The sequence below is a fragment of the Serinus canaria genome, chromosome 17 (assembly GCF_022539315.1).
Source record: "Serinus canaria isolate serCan28SL12 chromosome 17, serCan2020, whole genome shotgun sequence".
NCBI lineage: Eukaryota > Metazoa > Chordata > Aves > Passeriformes > Fringillidae > Serinus > Serinus canaria.
The window spans coordinates 10,842,092-10,865,030 of record NC_066330.1 but is presented as its reverse complement, the minus strand read 5'-3'; the positions used below and the strand labels follow the sequence as shown (position 1 = coordinate 10,865,030).

General features: G+C 50.8%; 1 protein-coding gene across 4 annotated transcripts in view; it reads right to left on the bottom strand.

Annotated features, from left to right (window-relative positions):
* Nucleotides 1-6,475: 6,475 nt before the first annotated feature.
* Nucleotides 6,476-22,939, bottom strand: part of RABL6 (RAB, member RAS oncogene family like 6) — a 54,073-nt gene continuing 37,609 nt past the window's right edge. For 3 of the 4 annotated variants that reach the window (XM_009093540.4, XM_050980816.1, XM_050980817.1), the window contains 6 exons: nucleotides 21,337-21,502; nucleotides 14,039-14,257; nucleotides 13,108-13,456; nucleotides 10,892-11,063; nucleotides 9,176-9,225; nucleotides 6,476-8,538 (listed from right to left, as the gene is read on the bottom strand). In XM_009093540.4, coding sequence (XP_009091788.1) covers nucleotides 8,335-8,538; nucleotides 9,176-9,225; nucleotides 10,892-11,063; nucleotides 13,108-13,456; nucleotides 14,039-14,257; nucleotides 21,337-21,502 — 1,160 coding nt within the window. In that variant the 3' untranslated portion in view covers nucleotides 6,476-8,334. The remainder of the gene's footprint in view (nucleotides 8,539-9,175; nucleotides 9,226-10,891; nucleotides 11,064-13,107; nucleotides 13,457-14,038; nucleotides 14,258-21,336; nucleotides 21,503-22,939) is intronic. The other variant, XM_018917900.3, reaches the window with a different exon arrangement.

The window sequence follows — 22,939 nt, the reverse complement described above, 5'->3', positions numbered from 1 at the left end:
TGGGGAGACTTCAGAGCCCCTTCCAGTGCCTAAAGGGACTCCAGGAGAGCTGGAGAGGCACTGGGGACAAGGGATGGAGGGACAGGACACAGGGAATGGCTCCCACGGCCAGAGGGCAGGGCTGGATGGGAGATTGGGAATGAGGAATTGTTCCCTGGGAGGGTGGGCAGGCCCTGGCACAGGGTGCCCAGAGCAGCTGTGGGTGCCCCTGGATCCCTGGCAGTGCCCAAGGCCAGGCTGGACAGGGCTGGGAGCACCCTGGGACAGTGAAAGGTGTCCCTGCCCATGGCACAGGGGTGGAATGGGATGGGCTTTAAGGTCCTTTCCAAAACCAGCTTGTTATTCCATGATCTGACCACAAGGCCCAGTGGAGGTCAGTGGAGCCCATCCCACTTGGAGCAGCAAGACTGCCATCAGAAATTCTGCCCATTGGTTGGGACACTGTCCAAAGGAAATCCTCTGGGTTAGCAGTCCTAAAATCTTGGGCATTCTCAAGTCAGTCAGTAACAATTCCATTTGACATCACAAACCTGTATTCAAGTGTTGGTGGACCTTTGAGTAGTTTACCTGCTTTATAAAATAAATCTCATTTGAATATGCTGTTTGTCTAAATTTTGACAAACAGTATTTTCAAATATATACCTGCAACCCCTCCAGCAGCCCCAGTTTGGTAGTGGGACATGGGCACTGGTGTGGTGATGCCAGGGGAAGCCAATATGGGCCACTCTGAGAAAGCAAAAGGAGGAGATTCCTCAGAGAAACTCCGAAATCAATTGGGGGAAAATATCTGGAAGGACATTAAACACAAAAAACCAATTTCCACATCTGCCCGGTGCAGGGCGAGTTACTGAGGAACGGCGAGAGGGCGCATCCTCCCTGCCGCCATGTCCAGCCCCGCCCAGGCCCGCTGCGCTCTGGGATCTGCCCAGCGGGACGTGGCCGGCTGGCCGGTGCCAAGCAGCCAACAGGTCCCCAAAATGCCCAGCCTGGGGAGCCGGGGGCCAAGCTGTCCCACCAGAGGTGCCCTTGCCAACCCAAGGGACAGGGCGGGCGGCTCCTGCCCGCGGGGGCCCGGGGCTCTCTGGGGAGGAGGATGGGACTGTCAGACCCCGCCGGCAGTTCGGGACTCGCTGTCCTCGTCACGGCTGGGACACGTTCCCGAGCTGGCTGTGCCGGGAAGAGCCGGGAGGCCCCGGCAGAGCCGAGCGAGGGAGAGGCTGCTCGGCTCATCGGGGCACGCGATGGGAGGCGACAGCGCGGCGCTGGCATCACCGGCCTGTCCCCGGGGCCACCCGAGAGACGGAGCCGGTGTCAGGGCGATTGCACCCGCGGGGTGATGGCTGCGCCGGGAACGGGCTGGGCCGCGCCTCGAGTTGAGCGTGAGCCTCCGGTGAGGCAGCTCCTGGCTCTCGCTCGGCTTCCCGAATGCAGCCCGGGAGGGGTCAGGTTGCCACCCGCAGCACCGAGGGGCGATGCCGGGTCCGTGCCGTGCGCACGGTCTGACGTGGTTCCATGGGAAGAGGCTGCAGCTGGGGCTGACCAGGCTTGTGGGCAGGAGGTGGGTGCTGGGTCCCCCTCATGGGCTACAGCCACCCAGGCAGTGGTGAGGGCTCCAGCGCTGGGTGAACGGTGCGGGGCACCCCAAAATGTGGATGGGGGGCAGTGACACCCCTGTGGGAAATGGGAGTGACTGGCACCCAGTGCCTCACCATGCTGGGGACTCATATGTGTTATGGTGACTCCGGGAAGTGTTGGGGCTGCTCCACTCCATCCTGCTGCTCAATTCACAGCGGGGATGAGTATTTGATCATTTGATACCTTCCCATTTTCTCAAGCTCTCTGTTTTCCATTCTCCCTGTGTGGGCAGCCACAGCAGGGGTACAGGGTGGGCACAGAGCACCCACTGCAGGACCAGCCTCGAGGGAGCAGAAGGGGTCTGGCAGTCATCCCACCCCTGCTCCTGGGAAAGGGCTGAGAAGGGAGCAGCACAGGCAGGGTTGGGGGCACAGAGAGGGCAGGGCAGTCCTGTGGGCATGGGCCTCTGCCCCCACCGCAGGCAGCACCACTGCAAACTGCCGCGAAATCCTCTGTTTCCAAGGTAACGTGGGGATCCCACAGCTGGGAGAGGCAGAGCTGGAATGGGATGAGATGCTACTGGCATCCTGCAGCTCCTGTCTGCGGGTGATGCTCTCCTTTCCCCAAGTTGGCTGGCATCAGCGTGATGCTTGGCTGGGGGTGGGAGGGTCTCTCCTCTTCAGCTTCTCTCCTCTCCTTCTCATCCCCTCCCTGCCTCCAGCTCTGAACCAAGGGAGGAACCACACCCTGCTGCTCTCTTGGGGGCTGGGGAGGGAGCTGGACCTTGCCCTGCAGGCTCCTGGGCTTTGGTTGCACTCAAGGGTGCCTTTTGAGCAGCTCCTGAGAAGTCCCTGCCAGCACAGAGAGCTGTAACCCCACATTCCTGTTGGGGTTCATTGGGAAGGACCAGTTAGTCCCCAGAGTCTCACAGGAAAGCAGTCTAGAGGTCAGGCTCAGGGCATCCATCTGCTGACCCACAGCAGGGCCACAGGCAAACCCTGTTTCAGATCCCCTTGTGCCCCACAGTGGCTGTGAGGAGGGATCTCAGTGTTGCCCTGATACCAAGTGCACTGGACAGGGTGCTGAGCCCCCCTCCAGCTCCCCTCAGTGATGCCACACAGCAGCCTGGTCACTCGGGACCTCCCACAGCTGCAGGGGTGCCCAGACACTGGTGACAGCCCCAGTAGGCAGGAACCCATCACCTCACACCTGTCACGGAGCCGCTGCCTACCAAAGCCACAGGGAGGGGCGTTTCTCCTGCCGGCTCCAGGGAAAAGCCTGCTCTTTCCCCAGCTGGCTAACTCCCTCCCGCAGCCAGGCTGCAGACACCAGCTTGGGCTGCAGCCGTGGCTGCTGCACAGGCCAAGCCTCAGGCACTGGGAGTGCTGTCCGTGCCATCCTGGAGCACGGAGAGGCGGGACTGACATCCCGCTGGTGACCCCTTGCCACCAGAAGGCACAGCACCCTCGTCCGCCCCCCATCTCCCCTCTGTGGTGATGGGGAGCTGCACCACTGCCTCCCCGTCTTGCTCCTGCCCTAAGGCAGAGCCTGCCAACACCCTGGGGGTACCCAGGAGTTCAAGGGTTCCCAGACTGGCTGCCCCATGGCAGTATCCCCATGCAGCTCCAACCAGAGCACACGTGCAGGCAGACAGCCCTGCTTTAACCTGCAATGGAGCCCTGTTTCCCACAGGCTGCCCGAGTCCCCAGTTTAGTTGACCTCACCCCACCTCCCCCCACCAGGGTCTGCCTGAGCCCCCGGGAGGGCCCAGGATTGCTCACTGAAGGTACCAGAGGATAATTCCCTCTGCTCAGTAACCACCCTGCCACGGGGTTGGGAGAGGAAGCCTGGATACTTACGTGGAGCACCTTTGGGCCAGGAATATTTTAGACATGCCTTAGATGCTGCAGGTTGGTTTTGGAGGCAAACCCACCAGTTAAAAAGGCTCAACGACTTGCCCTGATATCTTTATGCAGCAGACTGAGCCAGCACTAGATTAATTTTATTATGCCATGATTGAGGCTGTTGCTAGGCTACAGCCCCACTCCCTAAACCCATCCTACTGCAGGATTTCCCCACCATCACTCATCTAGCTGCTCTGGGGCATCCCAAAGGACAGGGAAGCACCATAGGCTCTCCAAGCACCTGGACCCTTGGATGCAGGGAAATTGCAGGCAGAAAACCCACTGTGCCCCCACCCACTGTGCCCCCACCCACTGTGCCCCAACCCAGCTGCCACCAAGGTCCATCTTGGTCCAGGGCTGGGGGCAGTCAGGTTGCCCCACAGCCCCCCCAAAGCCTCCAAGAACACTTACAGCTTTACACATTCATTTTGTGGCCTGCTAAAATCCAAGTTCCAATTACTTTTTCATGTTCACTGCTGGGAGGAAGGAAGCAAATTCCCACCCTGGGGCCTTGGCAAGCCAGGAAGACTTGACGTGACTTTATGGGAGCAACAGAAATAGGGCAAAGCTGCATCCCTCAAAGGGCACCATCAGGGCACTCCTTGCATGTGGCCCTTGGCATTGACCATGGGGAATGAAGAAGGCTGGGTGCCCTGGTGACACAGGCTACAGCTGTGGAAAAGGCCAGCCCATCCCAGCGTCAGTAGGAGAGGGATTATATGGGGATCATTAAGAACCAGCCCTGGCCAGCAGGAAAATGGTGGAGCAGGGACAGAGCCCCATTGGTAAAGGGCTGTGCAGAGGCAGCAGCACTTAAACAAGAGCCCTGGCAAAGTAACAACTCAGCATAAATTGTCCAGGGATAAATCTGGATGGCAGTGATTAGACAGTTCCTGAGCGCCAGGCAGAAGGTGATGGACAGCTTTCCACAGGGATCATATAATCATGGAGTGATGTGGGTTGGAAGGGTCCTTAAATATCAGCTGGTTTCAACCACTTGCTATGGGCAGGAAAACAGCTGGAGAGGCGGTGGCACAAACTGTAGGGACCTGTCTGCTTGTCCTGGGTTGGTTCCCTACCTGGGGTTTGAAAGGAAGCAGCCATGGGCCAGGTATCAGCCATGGCTCCTTTGGCACAGGCCCTGCAGGGTTAGGGCATGTGGCTCAGCAGCTTGGATCCCTGCAGGGACGAGTTTTATGTCAACCACTAGGACAGACTAATGTAAGGAAGAGCCTTTTCAGCAGCCTGAGCCAGCCACCTGTACCAAGGAGACCTGGGTCATCAGGAGGGTAATGCTGTGCACACAGGAGGAATCCTGAGGACAACAGGCACAGAACAGTGGAGGTGGGCAGCTTCAGGCCATTGGTGCAGGGCAGCTGGAAGGTCTCCCCAAAACTGGCTCCCACCTGAGCAGCCACGAGGCTGGCAGGCATGGTGGAGCCTGCAGGGCTCAGGTCAGTGTCAGTTTGCTCCGGAGTCTGACTGCTCCCACAGCCCCTCTCAGCACCCACAGCCCCCTCTCAGCAGCTGCACTGTCACACACTGGGAGCTGCCAAGTGACAACAGCTGTGAACTGTCAAGCTGGGCTGTCCCACTCCAGTGATGCGTACAGTAGGGAATACTCCCCAAAAAAACAAACACCTGCAGAGAATGGGACAGCACGTGGGCTATCCTGGCCGGGAGGACACTGGGTGAGAACACGGACCCTTGGAGCTCTCTCCTGGCTTATCCCAAATGCTCTGGCTCCAGGTTAGCACAGTGGAAGCCAAGACACTTCGGTGGCCCTGGAGATCCCAGGCAGGCAGGGGAGCAGGCACTATCCTGTCCCTGATGGATGAGGCTCCCTATGCTGTGCTGGGTAAATAACCCCAGCCAAAATGCTGTGATGAATCTGCACTTTTCCCTCCTACTGCTCAAAACCCAGCACCTGCAGCTCTGGCCAGCACTAGCTCCAAGAAACTGTAGCTCCTCAGACTCAAACTTTTTTTTTTTTTTTTTTTTTTTTGATAAGTGATAAAACCAAAGGCAAATACCCTGGTAGCTGCAGAGATGCTTGCAGTAACTATTTATATCATTGTGATCCTGCAGAAGCTTCCCCATAATGACAGGCACATACATGCTTTTTGTATTTAGCTTCTTTGAAAGGATGGCATGGGAAAGCCTGGCTCAAACAAGGCCCATTTCCTTCTCCCTTCCTTCATGCTTGCTGGCTCTGGGTCACAGCTCACGCTGTAGCTCAAACCAGTTCAGCATTCTCTGGAAAAGGGAGAAGCCCAAGCCTAAAAAGACCAGGTTGGACAGGGCTTGGAGCAACCAGGTCTAGTGGAAGGTGTCTGCCCACGGCAGGAGGCTGGAATCGGATGAGCTTTAGGGTTTCTTCCAATCTAAATCACTCTGAGATTTGTGTGCATTATAAAAAGAGCATTTTTGCTGCTTTTCCCTTCCACACTCCCACTTTACCACAGGCTGGGATTTCTCTGGCCCTGCTGCAGAAGCCAAATCATGCCACACACCCTCCTGTGGCTTGAGTGTAAGTAGAGCCAGCCAGTGTAAGCAGATCCTTGCGCATCTGCTTTTCTCTTTTACAGGAGTATTTTGGAGCAGAATGATTCATCTTTGCTTGTTTTTGCCTCAGCTCCTTGTGCTGACAAGCTGCAGGGAATGTGGAGGCTCCTATGGCAGCAAACCTGGCACAGGAGCCAGACACACCCAGGCCAGCACCTGTCAGCAGGGACTGGCGACCACTACAGCCACCTGTAGCCACACCTGAGCAGAACCCCTGCCCCCTCCACCCTGTGGGAAGCAACGGCTCCCTCAGAGCAGACGTCAGTTCTGGAGAAAGAACTCATGGGTTTTATGTTCAGCTCCTTTTTTTTGGAATGGATTTTAATTCAGCACTCCCTCCCATGAGGTGTGGGAGCACAGCAGCACAAGGAGGGACACAGCTCCCGAGCCCAGGCACAGGGGCTCTGGGGTAGAAGAAGATGTGCAGAAACAAGGGTACAACAGAGCTTTATAGTCAGAATGGACTGTATCACGTTTTTTCAATGCAAAAATGGTACATGACCCAAAATCCTGATCGAACAGAAGCACTTTCAGGACTGCAGCAGCTGAGGCTTGAACTTCCACCTGCCTTTTTCCAGAAGGGCTGCAAACCGGTCCCGTCTCAATCTTCCTTTTCCTCCCCGGCTGTGCAAAGTTTGAACTGGCCCGTGCAATTTCCCTACAGTGCCACGTGGAATGCTCAGAGGCAAATTCTAATGGCAGACAGACCTGAATAACACACTGCCCATGCAGCAAGAAACCAGTTTGTTTTATAGGGAAATGGTTACAAGTGCATTTTGGGCGCAAGAAAAAGAAAAATGGTGCAGGAAATGCCTGCTGGTCAAGACAGCTCTGGAGTGGTTAATGGATCAAAAGAACATTGCTTTACAGGGATGTAGAAGGAAACTCCAGTTTGGATTTCATGGCTGACATTTCACAACAGAAAGGGGTGAGGGAGAACAAAACCAAACCTCAAATCAATTTACAAGGAAGAGGGGAATGTAATGCACAGAACCTGGAGGAAGCTTCACCATCTGAGCTGAGCAAGGTACCCCAGACCCAAACCAGGAGGGGTACAGAAAACTGACCAGCTCCATCAAACACAGGGACTACTGACTGAGACACAGGTGAGTGTCAAGGGGTGGCCGTAGTGCCCATCCAACGGCTGCTGAGCAGGTACTAATCCATAGGTTTAAGTTCAAAGCAAAAACTGAAAGACTTCCCAAACTCATGGGGCAGAGGAGGCTCTCTGCTTAGGGCAGGAAAGGCAGCACACTGGCTGGCTGAAGGATGGACAGAGGCTGGAGCAGGACAGACGCTGCTGAGCTGCAGTGCTGGTCCCTCTCGGCACAGAGCAGCAGCCAGGGTTTACAGCCTGACTGGAAAATGCCTGAGAAGCAAATGCCTTGCCATGCCAACACTGCCCTGTAGCCAGTTCTGAAGCTCTGGATATCTTCATTTCTGTATGGAGTCATGTCCCTGAGAGGTCCTAGCAGCAGGGGATTCTGGAATATGCAAATTTAAGGGTGGGAAATGCAGAAAAGCACTGATTTTTCTCTCTCTTTCAGGTTAGCTTGCACTTTTCATTGTTTTCCCAAACTGCATAGCAGCTTACATTTAGTGTCTGAGACACTGGGGCCATGGAAATCAATGGGCTTCATGAATTCCAACAGCAGCACCAGTGAGGGCTAATTAAGCTGCTGTGCAGAAAGGTCCTGTCCAAAAGACTTCGACAATCACACTCTCTTTCACACTGTCCCTGCGCCTGCTGCTTTAGAGAGCTGTACCACAGCATGATCTGCTTGACTTAAAGCTCATCAACTGCTGGGTGAAGCAATGGCCAATATAATCTTTCTCCTTAAAAAAATACGAAGGATAAGAAGTTTAAGACTTGAGACAGTCAAGCATGATGTGTTCATGCAGCATGTTTTGTTGCACTCCTCTTAACAAGACAGGAATTTCAGGTGTGCAGGAGTGGAATGCAGCAGGGACGGAGCAGGAGGCAGGTCCCCTTGCCCCACAGCCTGCCAGTGACCTGATGGGGCATCTCTGCAAGGAGAAAAACAGCCTGGCAGCAGGCCTGGGAGCCATGCCCTGAACCTTCCCCTGGCTCATGTACATCTCAGCTTGGTTTTCTTTGTGTAACGATGCACCAGAGCAGCACACACAGATGTAAAGCTTTTGTTTTGCTCATTCTGGTTTGAGAGACCATACAGTGAAGGGCCAAAGCTTTACACATCTGTGCCTGTCCTGGGGTGACTCATCAGAGAAGATGGAGACAGCCATGGTTCAGAGTCCACTTGCAGCCAAACTACAGCTCCTCGTAGTCCCCCCCGCCCCGTGGTTTGCTCATGCCGGCTCCTCCTCCGCCAAGAAAAGCCTCAAGTTCATCTATCTCACTGCTTTTCTCCTTGCTCTTCTTTTTCTTTTTCTTTTTCTCTTTTTCCTCTTTGCTCTCCTCTTTCTCTTTGCTCTTCTTGTGTTTGCTCTTCTTTTTCACTGACTTGTCCTCCTCCTGCAAAATAAGAACTTTTTTTTAGCGAATGCTCTGAGAGTGCCAGTGACCCAGGATGTACTGCCCTGACACCTGACTCTGAAGAATGGTTTGGGCTGGAAAGCACCTAGTCCAACCCCCGTGCCATAGGCAGGAATGTCTTCAACTGAATTAGGAATCTTACTAAGGGTGAAGCATCAAAGACCCTTCTGTAAGCTTGGACAGAAGCAGACAGACCATTTGGGTTATACAGGGCACTGGTCTTTCTAACAGTTTGTGCCCAACAATACCACAGTACTGGACAGGCTTAAATGGCACAAAGCCTCCTGCAGGCTTCCCTCACTATCCATGAGATGTATGTTGTGGGCACCCCTCTGCTTGAAAATCATGGTGCTATGAACACAGTCTAGCAGAGAGGGACTGCTCTTCCTCATCCTGTATTTTACAAGCTCACACATTCCCTGTCCAAAATTCAACTGCTCTACAAGCTCGCTTTGAAGTTCAGCGGTCTGCAGAGCCTAGGAGGTACAGATCAGAGGTGCAGAATGTGAGCACAGAAGGGAGTCCACCAAGTCCCTTTCCCAAGGAGGAAACCACGGTAAGCCACGTCTGTTCTTGGCAGGTGGGTAACACAGCAGACCTGTTTAATTAACAATACCTCTTTGCTTTTCTTCTTCTTCTTCTTCTTCTCCTTAGAAGCTTGTTTATCTGTTAAAACAAACAAACAAAAAACACCCAGAAACACTGTGTTTAATTTAAATGGTAAGAGCTGTAATTCTGCCCTGGCCCCATTTCTGAGAACAAAATGCTCCATCCTGGGGACCCATGGGTAAAGGCAAGGCCAGCACCCCAGGCCAAACTGTGCCCCTTTGAGAACCAACACAGGCCCCAGCACTCACACCTTGACTCAACCATCTGTCTCGTTTAATTATGAGCATTATATGATCTGTGTGATCAACTCTGACGTAGCATTCACTGTGTCACAGCTACTAAGAAACACATCTAGAGACTAGCTCTACAAACTGGTCCAAAGGCCAAATTCGGGACTGGATTGTTATTTCCAGAAATGAAAAAGAGCTCTTGGGAACAGTTCCCCTCTGATGGAAATCCTCCCAGGCATCTTCTCTGAGGATGACTGAGGACACGGTATCAGCAGATGGGACACCCTGGCAGGCCAAAACTCACTGCTACTCACACTGTGTATGGAAATTACATTCCCAAACCATCCCTGCTCTAAAGGGGTGAATACTTTCACAGTATCAAACAAGTGTCACATGTGTCAGATATGACTATGGCTGATGACTTGGTTGCTGAGTGTCCACTGCCTTTGTGCAAAACCTCCTTCAACAGGGGAGTACCTGCTTGGCTGCTTCACAAGAGGCTTCACAGCAGCACCACTTTTCACATGTGCTGTTTGACTGTCACTCTTACCTACACATGCCTTTTTCCTCAGCTGACGTGTAAATGCAGCCATGGAGAAACCTAACTGCCAGTCAAGCTCCAATCACTGACGACCAAGAGATGGTTTTATATTTATCACCAAAAGAGGAGACAGGAGGAACCCACATTTAATTATTTAAGATCCTAAACTGAAGTTAAATTATTGACCTGGGCCGCTGCAGATGCACTTACAGCTATTTCAAGCTCTGCTGTTCAGCAGCACAGAGTGACAAGCTGATGGAACACTGGCAGCCTGTGACACCTTCCTCACACTTTTGGAACAGCTATTCAAGGAACGCTCTCTGGTGCTGCCCACAGCTTTTTTCTTTCCTTAAATCTTTAACTTCCCATCTTTCATGCTGACATCGGGGCAGGTCTACAGGAAGTTGCTTTGCTGTAATGCCTAGACAGCAGGAATTATTTGCATGAATAGGATTTGTTCCTTCAGGGAATGGGGGGGGGGGGGCAAAAAATAAAGCCTGAGGAATGCTTAGATTGTGAATAGGATCCCACCCCATCTTTCCCAAAAACAGAAGAGGAAATTGGTAGGGTATGTCAGTGCATTTTGTTCAAGTTGATCCAAATTCTGGAGGGGGTGGACACTGCAATGCAATGCTGAACACCACTTCCCAAGCACATAGGGCTAAGCAGGAAGGCTTACACAGCAGCAGCTTGTGAAAGATGTGCTTTTGTTTGCAGCTGGGACAAAAATAACCCATGGCTGGTGGCAGGAACAAGCCAAGTTCTCATCCTCATGGGGAAAAACTTAAAAGCTATTTATGCTGTGCTAAACCAGATTACAGACTCACACAAGGCACTGCATGAAGTTCGAGGGTATTTTATTCAGTGCAAATTGGTTTGCTGGAAACACTATGAAAAACCAGATGCCTGACAAACAAAAGCAGCAAGAGTGGAAATAAGGTGTGAGCTTTACCTTCCTCGCTGCTATCCTTGGGACCAGCTTCTTCCAAACCCAAGCCAAAGAGATCGGAGTCATTTTTCAGTTTAAAGGAGGGGACTGTTGATTTCACAGGTTGGGGTGGCTTTGCCAGTGAGGTATCATCATCAGATACTTCAGAGAGATCTTCCCGCACTGGGAATTCATTCTAGAGAGAAGCAAAGGCAGACAACACTGACAAATGCTTCAACCAAAATCTCTAACCATTTTGCATACAGAAATGTCAGATGTCAGCAGGTGGGGAGGAGGGAAGGAAATGCCAGCTGAACTGAGCTGTTATTGCCTGGAAATCAATGTCCTGGATCTCATGAACTCTAATTTTTGCCTTGGTAAAATGCCTCAGTTGCACTGGTACTGACAAGGGTGTTTTGAAAACTTCACCCTGGGGCTGCTGAAATCAAATTCCCAATATAAAGGGATTAAATGAGACCTTCAACTCTATTAGCTCACCAGCATCAGCTTCCTTCTGCCCCGGGAAAATCCAATCAAATAGCCTGAAAACTCACCTCCAGGCCTGAGTGACAAATGCTTTCTGCTGTGCAGCTCTGTGGGTCTCAGGTACCAGAGGCAACAGGGCTGAGGAAGCAGTGTGGCTGCAGAATAATTCCCTTTATTAAGCCAAAAGGGAATGTGCTCCCAGGGCAAATCTGCCCCTTCAGCATGAGCTAAAACCCAGGATGCTGCAGAACCTGGAAATTACCCCAAAATCCTCCATCTCTGCATGATGGGAATGGAAAATCAGTTTAATGATCTTCTGATACCTGCCAACTCATCCTCTTCAGAATCTGTGATCCAACCTTTCCTTGTATCTTTGTACACGGATGGAAAACGGCCCCGCTGTGCTGTTGGTCAGGCACTGCCCCTACCCTGTTAATGGCCATGGCTGTACTGGTTTGCCTGACCAGTACACCCTGCAGTGGGAAAGCATTCACATGCTGTGGAGGATTCCCTGGGTCAGGCATTCCTTGGCACTGCTGCTTTCTCATCAATCCCTTCTCACTGGAGCATGCAAGAGATGGAAACTTGCTCCAAATACTTTTGGTTTCATATTGTTAAGAAAAGCAGGAAGTTAAGAAGCAAATGAATAGAAAATTACTAAATAAAGCGCATGACACATGAATAAGGTCAAAGAAACTGTGACAAGAGCCCTTTCAACAGGGTTCCAAAATGATACCAACAGAGGGAAACCCCCTGAACACCAGCAAACCCAGACATCAAGACACCCCTGAACAGCCACTGCCTATCCCAAATCACTGCTAGCAGTTTCCAGAGATTGCTCTGCAGGTTGTGAGAAGTGGTCACCAAACTCAGGGATATCTCAAGCCATGCAGCAAGTTCTGACCAGTTCAGAGAAGAGGTGCAGGACAAGTGTCTTCTCCACCCGTAATACAGGTGGTGTGAGGGAACCCCTGGCATATTTGTATTAGCAGACACCTGCTGGCATGTGCTGAATGTCACAGACCTTACAGCTACCTCTGCTGTCTTGCAAAGTCCTTCCCAAGCAGACCTTCCTTCTTCCCTTTAAGCTTTGCCAAGCAAATTTTGTGATGGCCTTTTTATTGCTGGATTGACCGCAAGGAGCTCACTCTTTCTGGCAAAGACATCCTTCTGCATGTTACAGTTCACGTGAAAACCCAGTAGCTTTGTATTTCATACCTCTCACACTGCTGGACTGGCTAAGAGTAAACAGCATAGTAAAACACCCAAGCACAAATCTTGTTTGTGTTTGTAAACACTAACTTTATGTTAGGGAAAGTCTAGGCTGGATATTAGGAAAAGGTTCTTCCCCCAGAGGGTGCTGGCACTGCCCAGGCTCCCCAGGGAATGGGTACAGCCCCGAGGCTGCCAGAGCTCCAGGAACCTTTGGACAGTGCTGCCAGGGATGCCCAGAGTGGGGTTGGTGGGGGGGTCTGTGCAGGGACAGGAGCCAGACTCAATGATTCTTTGGTCCCTTCCAACTCAGGGTATTTTGTGGATCTGTGATTCTATGGGGTTCTTGCTACCAGGTGGCTTTCATACTCAGAGCATTACTGGGTTTATGCTCACATCAAACTCTGCAGGTTGTTTAGTACCTGCCTTGCTGCAACTGCTGCTGAGGGAGGGGAGATCAGATGAAGGCTCTGCTCAGGGCAATGCCTCAACCCTTCCAGCTCAGCTTGGCACAGCTCACAGCAACATGGGCTGTTATTTACCATCTTTTTCTTCTGGCTGTCAGAATCTTCACTTTCAAAGTCTGGGTCATCCATAACGAATGAGAGCATCTGAGTAGCTATTGGTCCCTCTTGATCACTGTCAGACTCCTCAGGCTTCTCCTCTTTGACCACTTTCTGCTTGGAAGCAAGTCCTTTGCTTTGGGCAGTGGCCTTTGAGGCCTGGGCTGCTGCTGTGGGGGCAGCAGCAAGAGCTGCCAGGCTTGTGTTGCCCTTGCTGCTGTTGTTTCGTTCAGACCCAGAACAGGGAGGTAAACTGTCAGGAGGCTTCGGGTCAGTTGCTTTGGTCAAAATTGCTTCACTCTGGGGTTTCAGAGAATTTCTAGAAGACCTGAGAAGAAACAAGTTGTCAAGAGTCTGTCCACCCTGTTCTGTGGAGCAAGGCACAGTTAACAGCTGAGCCTGCCTGAAGGCTGCATCATGCATCCCACTGGGAAAGGCAGTGCATCCTATAGCGGTGTGGGGTCAAATGCACCATTCAGGCTGAGGATAACCTTTGTGTCCCTAATCCTAACCCTCACCCCACAGGATGCAGTATGTGGAGAACATCATCATTCCCCAGCACAGGGTGTGTTGAGTGACTCCACTCCCTTCACCCAAGACTTGACTCCTCTCTCCTCCCCACACCACCACAAACAGCCACTCTGGTGCTTAGTTCCAGGCTCTTGTTCAAATTTGAGGAAGAGCATGCAGTACTGCCCCACTGGCACAGGAGCACAGAGCTCCAAGGCATGGGGTAGGACACATTACACACAGCAGTTACACCTACAGTAACTACAGCCCCAGCTCACAGCTGACGAACAGGCAGACAGAGACACCAAGACTTCCCAAAGGCCACACACAGTCAGTGGCAAGATGGAAGAGAGATCCAAGTTTGCCAGCACAATCCCACACTTCAGTCTATGCTCTGTACCTTTTTTTTTCCTGCTCTGTGTTTTTGTCTCCATCAGATATGAGGATGACCTTAGAGTCCTTCATCTCTTCCTCTTCGTCCTCCTCACTGGAGAGGGTGATGTTCTTGCTCGGCACTCGTTCTGCTGCCAGCCTTGGTCCGCTGGGGATTTTGTCATCCAGATCCAGGTCATCTTGGAAACCTGCTACCATGGGGTTCCCTCCAGGTGCCTCTCCATCACTGCAACACAGAGAGTGATCAGACACAGCACCCCAGGAGGTGCTGGACAGACCTGCCAAAGACCTCCTGCACAAACACTGAGACTGGCCTGGCTTGTACAGCCAACTTCTGGGGACACGTCCCCAGCCAGGGGCAGCTGATGATTAAAGGGCTGGAGCACCTCTGCTTTGAGGCAGGCTGAAAACGGGGATAGTCAGGCCTGGAGAAGAGAAGGCTCCAGGGAGGTGGGAGAGCCCCTTCCAGTGCCTAAAGGGGCTCCAATAGAGCTGGAAAGGGACTTTGTACAAGGGTCAGGAGGGACAGGACAAGGAGAATGGCTTTAAGCTGAAGGAAGGCAGGGTTAGACAGGACATTGGGAAGGAATTATTCCCTGTGAGGGTGGGGATCCCCTGGAACAGGGGGCCCAGAGGAGCTGTGTTTCTGTGGTTGCCCCTGGATCCCCTGGAAGTGCCCAAGGCAGGTTGGACAGAGCTTGGAGTAACCTGGGATAGTGGAAGGTGTGGCAGGGTCTGGAATGGGATAGGCTTTAAGGTCCCTTCCAACACAAACCAGCTGGTGATTTTGTGATTCTGAGCGCTGCCAGCCTTCCCTTGGCACTGTCCAGCTCAGGCTGGACCTGCTCCCTGCAGGCTGCAGCAGTGGCACTGGCCCCGCAGCAAAAGGGCCACAGCAGGATGTGTCACAGAACAGCTGCTGCCCCTTAAGCTGGAAATGAGTGGCTGGAGAACATGAGCCTCAGAGGTACAGAGAAGTCTGTTGCCACAGCTTCATCAGAACATAGAGCTCCATCCACCATGCAAGGATCAGTCAGTAAAACTGTGGGAACTGCCTGTCTTCATCCCCACATCCTGTAATTAAACCTGATCATACACTCTCACTGCTATGGGAGTTCACTGGCAGCTATTAGCTTCCTGGAACCATTTCTATTTCTGCAGTGCTCCCTGAAGCAGGCAGATACACAGATACCATAGCCCAGCTTTAACATTGCCCAAATTAAATTAACCTAAGGACACACTGCCAGAGCTGGGAGTCTGTCAGCCTCTCTAGATGTAGCACAGTTCTATGTTCAAAGGCAGCTTGAGAGAGCTTTGCAGCTGAAATTGAAGATTCTTGTCTGAATATCCCTAGGACTCAATTTTAACACTTTCTGAAATATGTGCTCATGTCAGGCTCAGCTGATGAGCCTCTGCCATCATCTTTCCTTGTTCTATTTGTTTCATCCACAAGAGATAACCAGGTCCTTCCTGATAACCCCACATGCAAGTCTCTGCCCTTTTAATGATGCCACCTGGATGGTATAAGCACAACCTTCTTTTTATACAGAGACAAAAAACATATTATAGCTTGGAACAGATTAGATTGTACAGACAAACAAAACCCTAAAATCCTTTAACTGGAAGTAAGTGGTGCTCCCAGCACAGGACAAGCACTGGAAGACAGTGGAGTATGGTGTGCTGGTGAGATGAGAAATACTCTAAACCCAGTTGGGATGATGGCAACTGCTCACTCTGGCTCCTCTACATGGCTGGGTACTGCTTGACAAGATAGTTTTAAAGAGTTAATACATCTGCCAACAGACAATGGAGTTGTTTGTGACAATGGGACACCAGTGATCACAACCAATGCTTGTCTGGGTTGGAGTGCTAAGACCAGGACCAGGCCCTCCCTCTGCTCTTGGCGCAGATCCCTCCGTTCTCAGGACCTGCTCTCAGTGCCCTACTGAGCAGGGCCAGGCTGCTGAAGAGCCCCTTCATCACTTACACTGCAGCTCTCACACTATGCCAGGATGGAGGCACACAGCCCAGCCACACAAAGGAGAGGAAAACTGGTGCCCAAGCAGCCCCCAAAGCTGAAGGAATGACAAGTGAGTGATTCCTGAGGTTTTCAAAGCACTGGCAGGGTTTTCTCCTGAAATGCACTGAAAATAAAATGGAGTTGCATCCTAAAAATGGCAGGATATTATTCTGAACTAGATACATTGCCTTTCCAAAACACATCACTGCTCTATTAGGCACAGGGGCTCAAAGAGATTCCTGACACTTCCAGACTCCACACAGACCTGCAGCATTTCCAGCTTTCCCAGTCCCAATGGGTGTACACCCCCATGTGTACACCCCCTCACCAAAGTGGGTCATGTCCTTCTGCAGTGAGAACCCTGCTTCCATCTCCAGCCAGCACAGATCGCTGAGCAACAGCATAAGAGCAGAGCAGTGGAGTGAATGTACATCAGGAAAATCACTGCTTCAGTAAAAACAGGCTCTGACAAGGCAAAACTAGGATCAGCTTGTGGTCCTGAGCTTCCAGCTGGAAGGAAAGCAAAGTATGCAAAGCCAAGCAATTTGCACCGCTCCCTGCAGCCCTTAAAGCACTGCCAAGCTGGCATGAGCACTGAGCTAGTGTGGCTGCAGGTACAGGTACCCCCTAAAAATGATGCTGCTGAGGTCTGCTCTGAGCTAGTGACCACAGAGCCTGCTGGGGTGTCCTCTGTGAGCCTCCAGTGTGTCACAGATTGGCTGCTGGGGAAGAAACAAACCCGGATGCAACCTAAGCTCACAGCCTCAAACCTAGCTGGGCTGCATTCCCACAGCCCCAGGAGCTCAAGGGCTCCTCTCACATCCTTTTGTGGGGCTAATGAAAGAGTAAAAACCCAAGCTCTAATAAAGCAGGTAAGCTGAGGGAATCCCACACTGCAGGATGAGCCTGCACGGCTGTTCTAGGAGATGTTGGTCTTCTAATGTGAACCTTCCCTCCCTTGGGCTAGCACAGTTGGGCATCATGGAATCCATAACAGATCCATAAAAGCAAAGAACCACTTCAAAGCCCTTCAGATGTAAGGACAGACATCTAATCCATGTTTAAGATAAATGTCTAAAGAATGCAGAAAAGGAAGATCAGGAACACTGTCAGGTAAAGCATAAACTGGCTTGCAGACACCTTCAGCCCCCCCTCAGGGACCCAGGCTGCCTGACCCAGCAGGAGCCAAGGGTGAGATGCTTTGGAGCCAGATTAGGTCCTCTGGTGCACTCATATCCATGCTGGCTCAGGGCATCAGGTTAAAGAGCAACAAATTAAGCTCTGAAACAGCAAATCGTGAGACTGAAACACCTTCCTAATTAACTGGTAAAGAAACTGATTCTGGGAGTTCTCTACTGCAAGTCAGAGAACCATAACATGCCATTGAACAAAACCCAGGACGCCACTGCATGCCAAGCTGAACAAGGTGCCCCTGCTGCCAAGGCCAATGGTGTCCTAGTCTTCATGAGGCAAAGAACTGCCAAACGATCAGAGAGGTGATGCTGCCCCTCTGCTCAGCACTGGTGAGGCCACAGCTGGAGTCCAGTGCACAGCAAAGAGAGAGTGAATCCAGCTGAAGGGCCATGAGGACGATTAACTGACTGGAACATTGCTCACATGAGGAAGGGGCTCTCCCACATGAAAACCAGGACTGCTTAGCCTGGAGAAGGCTTGAGGAGACCTTATAACGTATTTAAACAGCTGAAGGAGGTACAAAGAAGAAGAAAACAGGCTCTTTTTGGTGCTGCCCAGTGCCAGGACAAAAGGCAAGGGACACAAACTGTAACTCAGGAGGTTCCCCACAAATATAAGCAAACACTTTTTCCACTGAGAGCATGCTTGAACACTGGCATGGGTTGCCAGAGAGATTGTGGATTCTCTGGAGATATTCAAAATCCATCTGGAAACGGTTCTGGAAAACCAGTTCTGAGTGGCCCAGGAGAAGGGGAGAGGTTGAACTGGATAGCCCCCAAGCTGCCTTCCAACCCTAGTAATGTACCTCAGTACACCGAGATGTTCCAGAGTTCCCTGCAGGACTCTTGCTCAGAGTCAACAAGGCGATTCCTCTTGGGTAGGAGAAGTAATTTCACAGATTCTCAAATCATGGCCCATTATTCTGCCACAACTTCAATGACACTTCAGTCCTGAAGCTTACCCTTGGCTACAGCACACCCAGGCATGCTGGTGAGCCATGTAAGCTCAACACTCAGGTATCTGCTTCAAAATGAGCATGAGACCTGAATGCATCTTGCTGGGACATTCTCAGGCCTTGTTCTTCACTCAGATACAGGGGAAAAGCAGCCTCCAGGATTCCATTTTTTGAAACCAATAAAATCTCCCCAAGGTTTGAGTGATTCCACAGATCTACTGTGTTCTCTAGATCAGAGATAAATTTCTGCAGCAGATTTTTACAACCACCTCCTCACTGCAGCAGAAGCTGATTATCGAGGACAGTGCTTACAGAACTGGAATATGGTTCCTAGCTGCTGTGGGGCTGTAAGTGACATCCTGAAAGAAACCAGTTATTGCAGGTGATGGTCAGAACCACGTCTGCATCTCTGAATTTCTGCACATCTGGCTTATTCTAGTAGGCCCTTTTTGGCAAGAAACAGAATGGAAAATTGCCAGACCACTAAGAAAACTGCGTGATATATAGAAGAAACCAGAGCAAGCCATGGATGCCAGGTTGCAGAGGAGTAATGAGCATATGAATTTGCAGGGACATTGCAGCATTGTGCTGCAATGTCTTCTCCCAGGGAAACAGAGCTGTTATGACTGCACTGGGTATCACTGTGAGCAAAGCATGAACTCTAAACAAAAGAGCAGGGTTCCCGCACCCCTGTCCAACATGTTTGATTTTTTATACAGTTTAACACTTATTTGCTTCCACTGACTGATACTCTGAAGCAGAGAAACCTCTGTTTCTCACCCACAGTAGAACTGCAGCTCCAGAGCTCTGAGGGCACCTCAGGACCCAGTCCCTCAGGAGGTCAGGCTTGGCTCTTCTGACAAATCCTTGTTAAACCCAGAAAAATACCTCAGCTCTGCCACAGCCACGAGCAAGACGCTTTGTAGGCCAGCATGCTGCCAGCAACCACCACTTTTTTCTTGCCTTTTTTTTTAAAGTTTTATTAAAACATCCACGTGTTCTGCCATCACAAGGTATGATGATTCAGGCTGACCTGCATTACACAGGCACTGAGCCTCACAAACAGCACTGATTTAAGGTTGCTGTGGTTGAAGTAGAGAACACTGGGTCTTGACAAGGATGTCAAAAGAGGAAGAATTCACAGATGAGCAGTGTCCACGCTTAATCTCCTGGTTAATCCAGTGTTGATGATAAGAGGCAGCAGGCAAGGAATATTCTGAGTAAGGTATACAGAGCCTGAGACTATGCTTAGGTCACCTCTTAAGAGGCAGTCTGCTTTCAGACAGCTTGCTGCACATTCTCTTGTCTGAGCAGCTCTGTGTACACAATCCCCCCCCCCCCTTTTTTTTTTTTTGTTAAAAAACATCAAAGCCAGGAAAAGGAAAAAAGGAAAAAAAAAAAGAGAAAATACAGCTTATGGCATAAGCACAGCTCTGCCATTTTGAGGAGATAATTATAGAATCACAGACTGGTTTGGGTTGGAAGGGGCCTTAAAGCTCAGCGTGTTCCAACCCCCTGCACTAAGCAGGGACATTTTCAACTGGATCAGGTTGCTCAGAGCCCCATCCAGCCAGACTGGGAATGTTTCCAGGGATGAGGCATCCACCACTTCCCTGGGCAACCTGTGCCAAGGCCTCACCACTCTTGTTGTAAAATCCTTCTTCCTTATACCTAGTCTGAATCCCCCCTCTTTTAGTTTATCTCCCCTCTTTTCGTTTAAAACCACCATTTCTTGTCTTATTGCAATAGGCCCTGCTAAAACCTTTGCCCTCATCCTCCCTTAAATATTGAAAGGCAGGAATAACATCTCCCCAGAGTCTTGTCTTCTCCAGGTGAACACCCCCAGCTCCCCCAGCCTGGCTCCAGAGGAGAGGGGTTCCAGGCCTTGGAGCATCTCCACGGCCTCCTCTGGACTCTCTACAACAGCTCTACATCCTCCTGATGCTAGCCCTCAGGGCCAGAGGCAGCTCTGCAGGTGGGGTCTCACCTGAGCAGGGCAGAACTCCCTCTTCCCTGCTGCCCATGCTGGGGATGAGCCCACGGCATGGGGGATTTCAGGGCTGGGGCCAGTCCAGCTCTCACCCACCAGCACCCCCAAGTCCTTCTCCTCAGAGCTGCACACAATACCTTCACCCTCCAGCCTGAATTGATCCCAGAGGTTGCCCCAACCCAGGTACAGCAACTTGAGCTTGGCCTTGGTGAACCTCATGAGGTTCCCATGGGGCACTTCCCATGTTTTCCAGGTTCTGGATGACATCCCATTATTCAGGAGTGTCACCCACACTACTCAGCTTGGTGTTATTGATAAACCTGATGAGGGTGTCCTCAATCCCCCTGTTTCATGGATGAAGTCCATGTCTCAGTACAGATTCTGACGAACACCACCCATCTTCAACTGGACACTGAGCCATAGATCATTACTCTCTGGATGTGAATATCCAACCCATTCCCTATCATCCATCAAGTCTCTGTCTCTCCAATTTAGTGAGAAAATTCTGTGAAGAAACACTAGACACAGAGAAAAATAAAGGCACCCCCTAAGAGTTTTTTTTGATTCTACAGGCAACCATGCAGTGACACTCCCAAAGGAGCATGGACTTTCTCCATCCTTCCTTCCAGAATCCCACAGAGCCATAGAGTGCTCCCAAGTGTCCCCCACCATACCCCAAATCCCTTTATAGTGCCTCAGGAATGACATTACCAAGTCATAGAGGAATTTGGCCACACTTTGTGCCTCAACAGAAGGAAAATATTCATTAAGCAAAACACAGTATCCCTGCAAAGTGCACTACGTTCCAGGAGGAAAATATCTCAAATGATTCGGTGTGTTCGGCCAGAAGGAAAATCCCTTCCTGACCCAAAGGGCCCAGTGGTTTAATCTGAGCACAAAGCAAAACAGAAGCATCAGGAAGGTGATAGTCTGCTTTTTGTGATGTTCCTCCTTCCCAGGGAGCAGTGTGTGTCACTAAATGGGAAACAGTGAATGCTATGACTGACCATAGCACAGCCAGAAAGCCTCTGGGGCAGCTAACTGCTCTGGAATCAGGGAATGGTTGTACCACGTTAGCCAGGCTGCACATCCAGGTGTGTCCCTGCTGGGGACCTGCCCTCCCTGCTGCCACCCTCCTTTCCTTACCTTTCACTATCCATACGGTGTTTAGCCTGTGGTTTCCCTTTGTCTTTCTGCGGCGCTGGGTCTTCCAGAAAGCTGTGGTCCAGGCTGTCCTCAGGAACAAAGTCCTCCACGCTCTGCACCTTAGCAGGGGCTGCAGGGTTGGGGGGAGGAGTGACAGCAGCAGGATCTGCATTAGCAACAGGAGTTGTAAAACACTAGTGTCACCACAAGCAAGACAGAAATTGGCTTTTTCCAGATCTGTGCTGCCCAGAGCGGCAGCAGCCATGAGGCAGGACCCTGGCTCCACAGCGAGGGAAGAGGAAGGTTATGAACAGGATATAAAACAGCCCAGAGTCTGACAGGAAGGCATTCACAGATCATGGCTGCTATGGTTTAGAATGCACCAGGCTGAACCAGGCTTTTATACAGACGGAAAACCTCCCTGGCAAGACCTGGCTCTGCTCTCCAGGGAATGCTATGACTGACTGTTCCACAGGTTTTATTACACCTGTGCTATGTGCGCTGCTCCTGGGGGATGTCTCTTCACTATTCTCTTACCTTTTCCACACTGTTCAGTTCACCCTCTCTCCTATCCTCTTGCTTTTTTCAGCTGTAACTGTCCAAGGCAGAATTGCTCACACTGTGCTTTTAGATGTTTTGTGTAAACAAAAGCTCAAGAGCTACCTCAAATAGAGAGTGACTTTAATACAGTTAATTTGCAGAAACACCTTTACCCATCTTCAAGGTATCAGGATGAAAACTCATGAAATTAGCATAACTAAGAAGCCTGAAGTGATTAACCTTTCCAGAATTTGCAATACTCAATGTTTTTCCTCTGTTTATGCTGCACTTCACATCAAGACTTTTCTTTTAGGTAAAGCAAGACTTGTGCCTTTTTTTTCTAGATTTCACTCTCCTTAGCACAACTTTCAGATGACTTCTGCATACCAACAGTACCACTAATGCCACAGAGTAGCATTGGTGCAAGCTAAACCACAGCCAAAAGAATTACTACTCCAAGACTTCAAGAGAAATCTTAAATAGTAGCTCCCAGAAAAACCAAGTATTACTTGGTAACAATGATTTTTTAGCTGCTTTCCAGTGCCTGGCTACATTCCAGTGGAGGTGCAGGCCCTTGGCACATCACTGAAACTTTGCAACACTGACACATCAGCTCTTCCTGGCTGCCTTTTGCAACTGCTCCTAAGCATTCCGAGATATCAGGGCTGAAAGTCACAAGCCTGAAACAGCTGTCAAGCTAAGAAGGAGTTAAAAAAAGAAAAGAAAAAGAAAAACTCCGAACCCAACCACCGTAACAGATAGTAGACCACTTGTCTTTTTTTCTACAGATCAAAATGATAAAGGTTGTTTTCATTGACAAGGAATTTCTACGTCTCCTCTCCTTTCTGGTTTTTGTTTTGTTTTCTCTGGGTAGGAAGAGTCATAAACAAATCAAAATGGGTGCATGGTGTCATATCTGGGAAGAGGCACAGGATGCAGAACATTGTGTGCAGATCTAAAACCAGACAATTTCAACATCTGAAATTGCAACCCGTGTCCCCAGCACCTCCTCCTTTCTCTCTGTGGGTGTCTCAGGAGCACTGTGAGCCAGTGTGAGATGGAA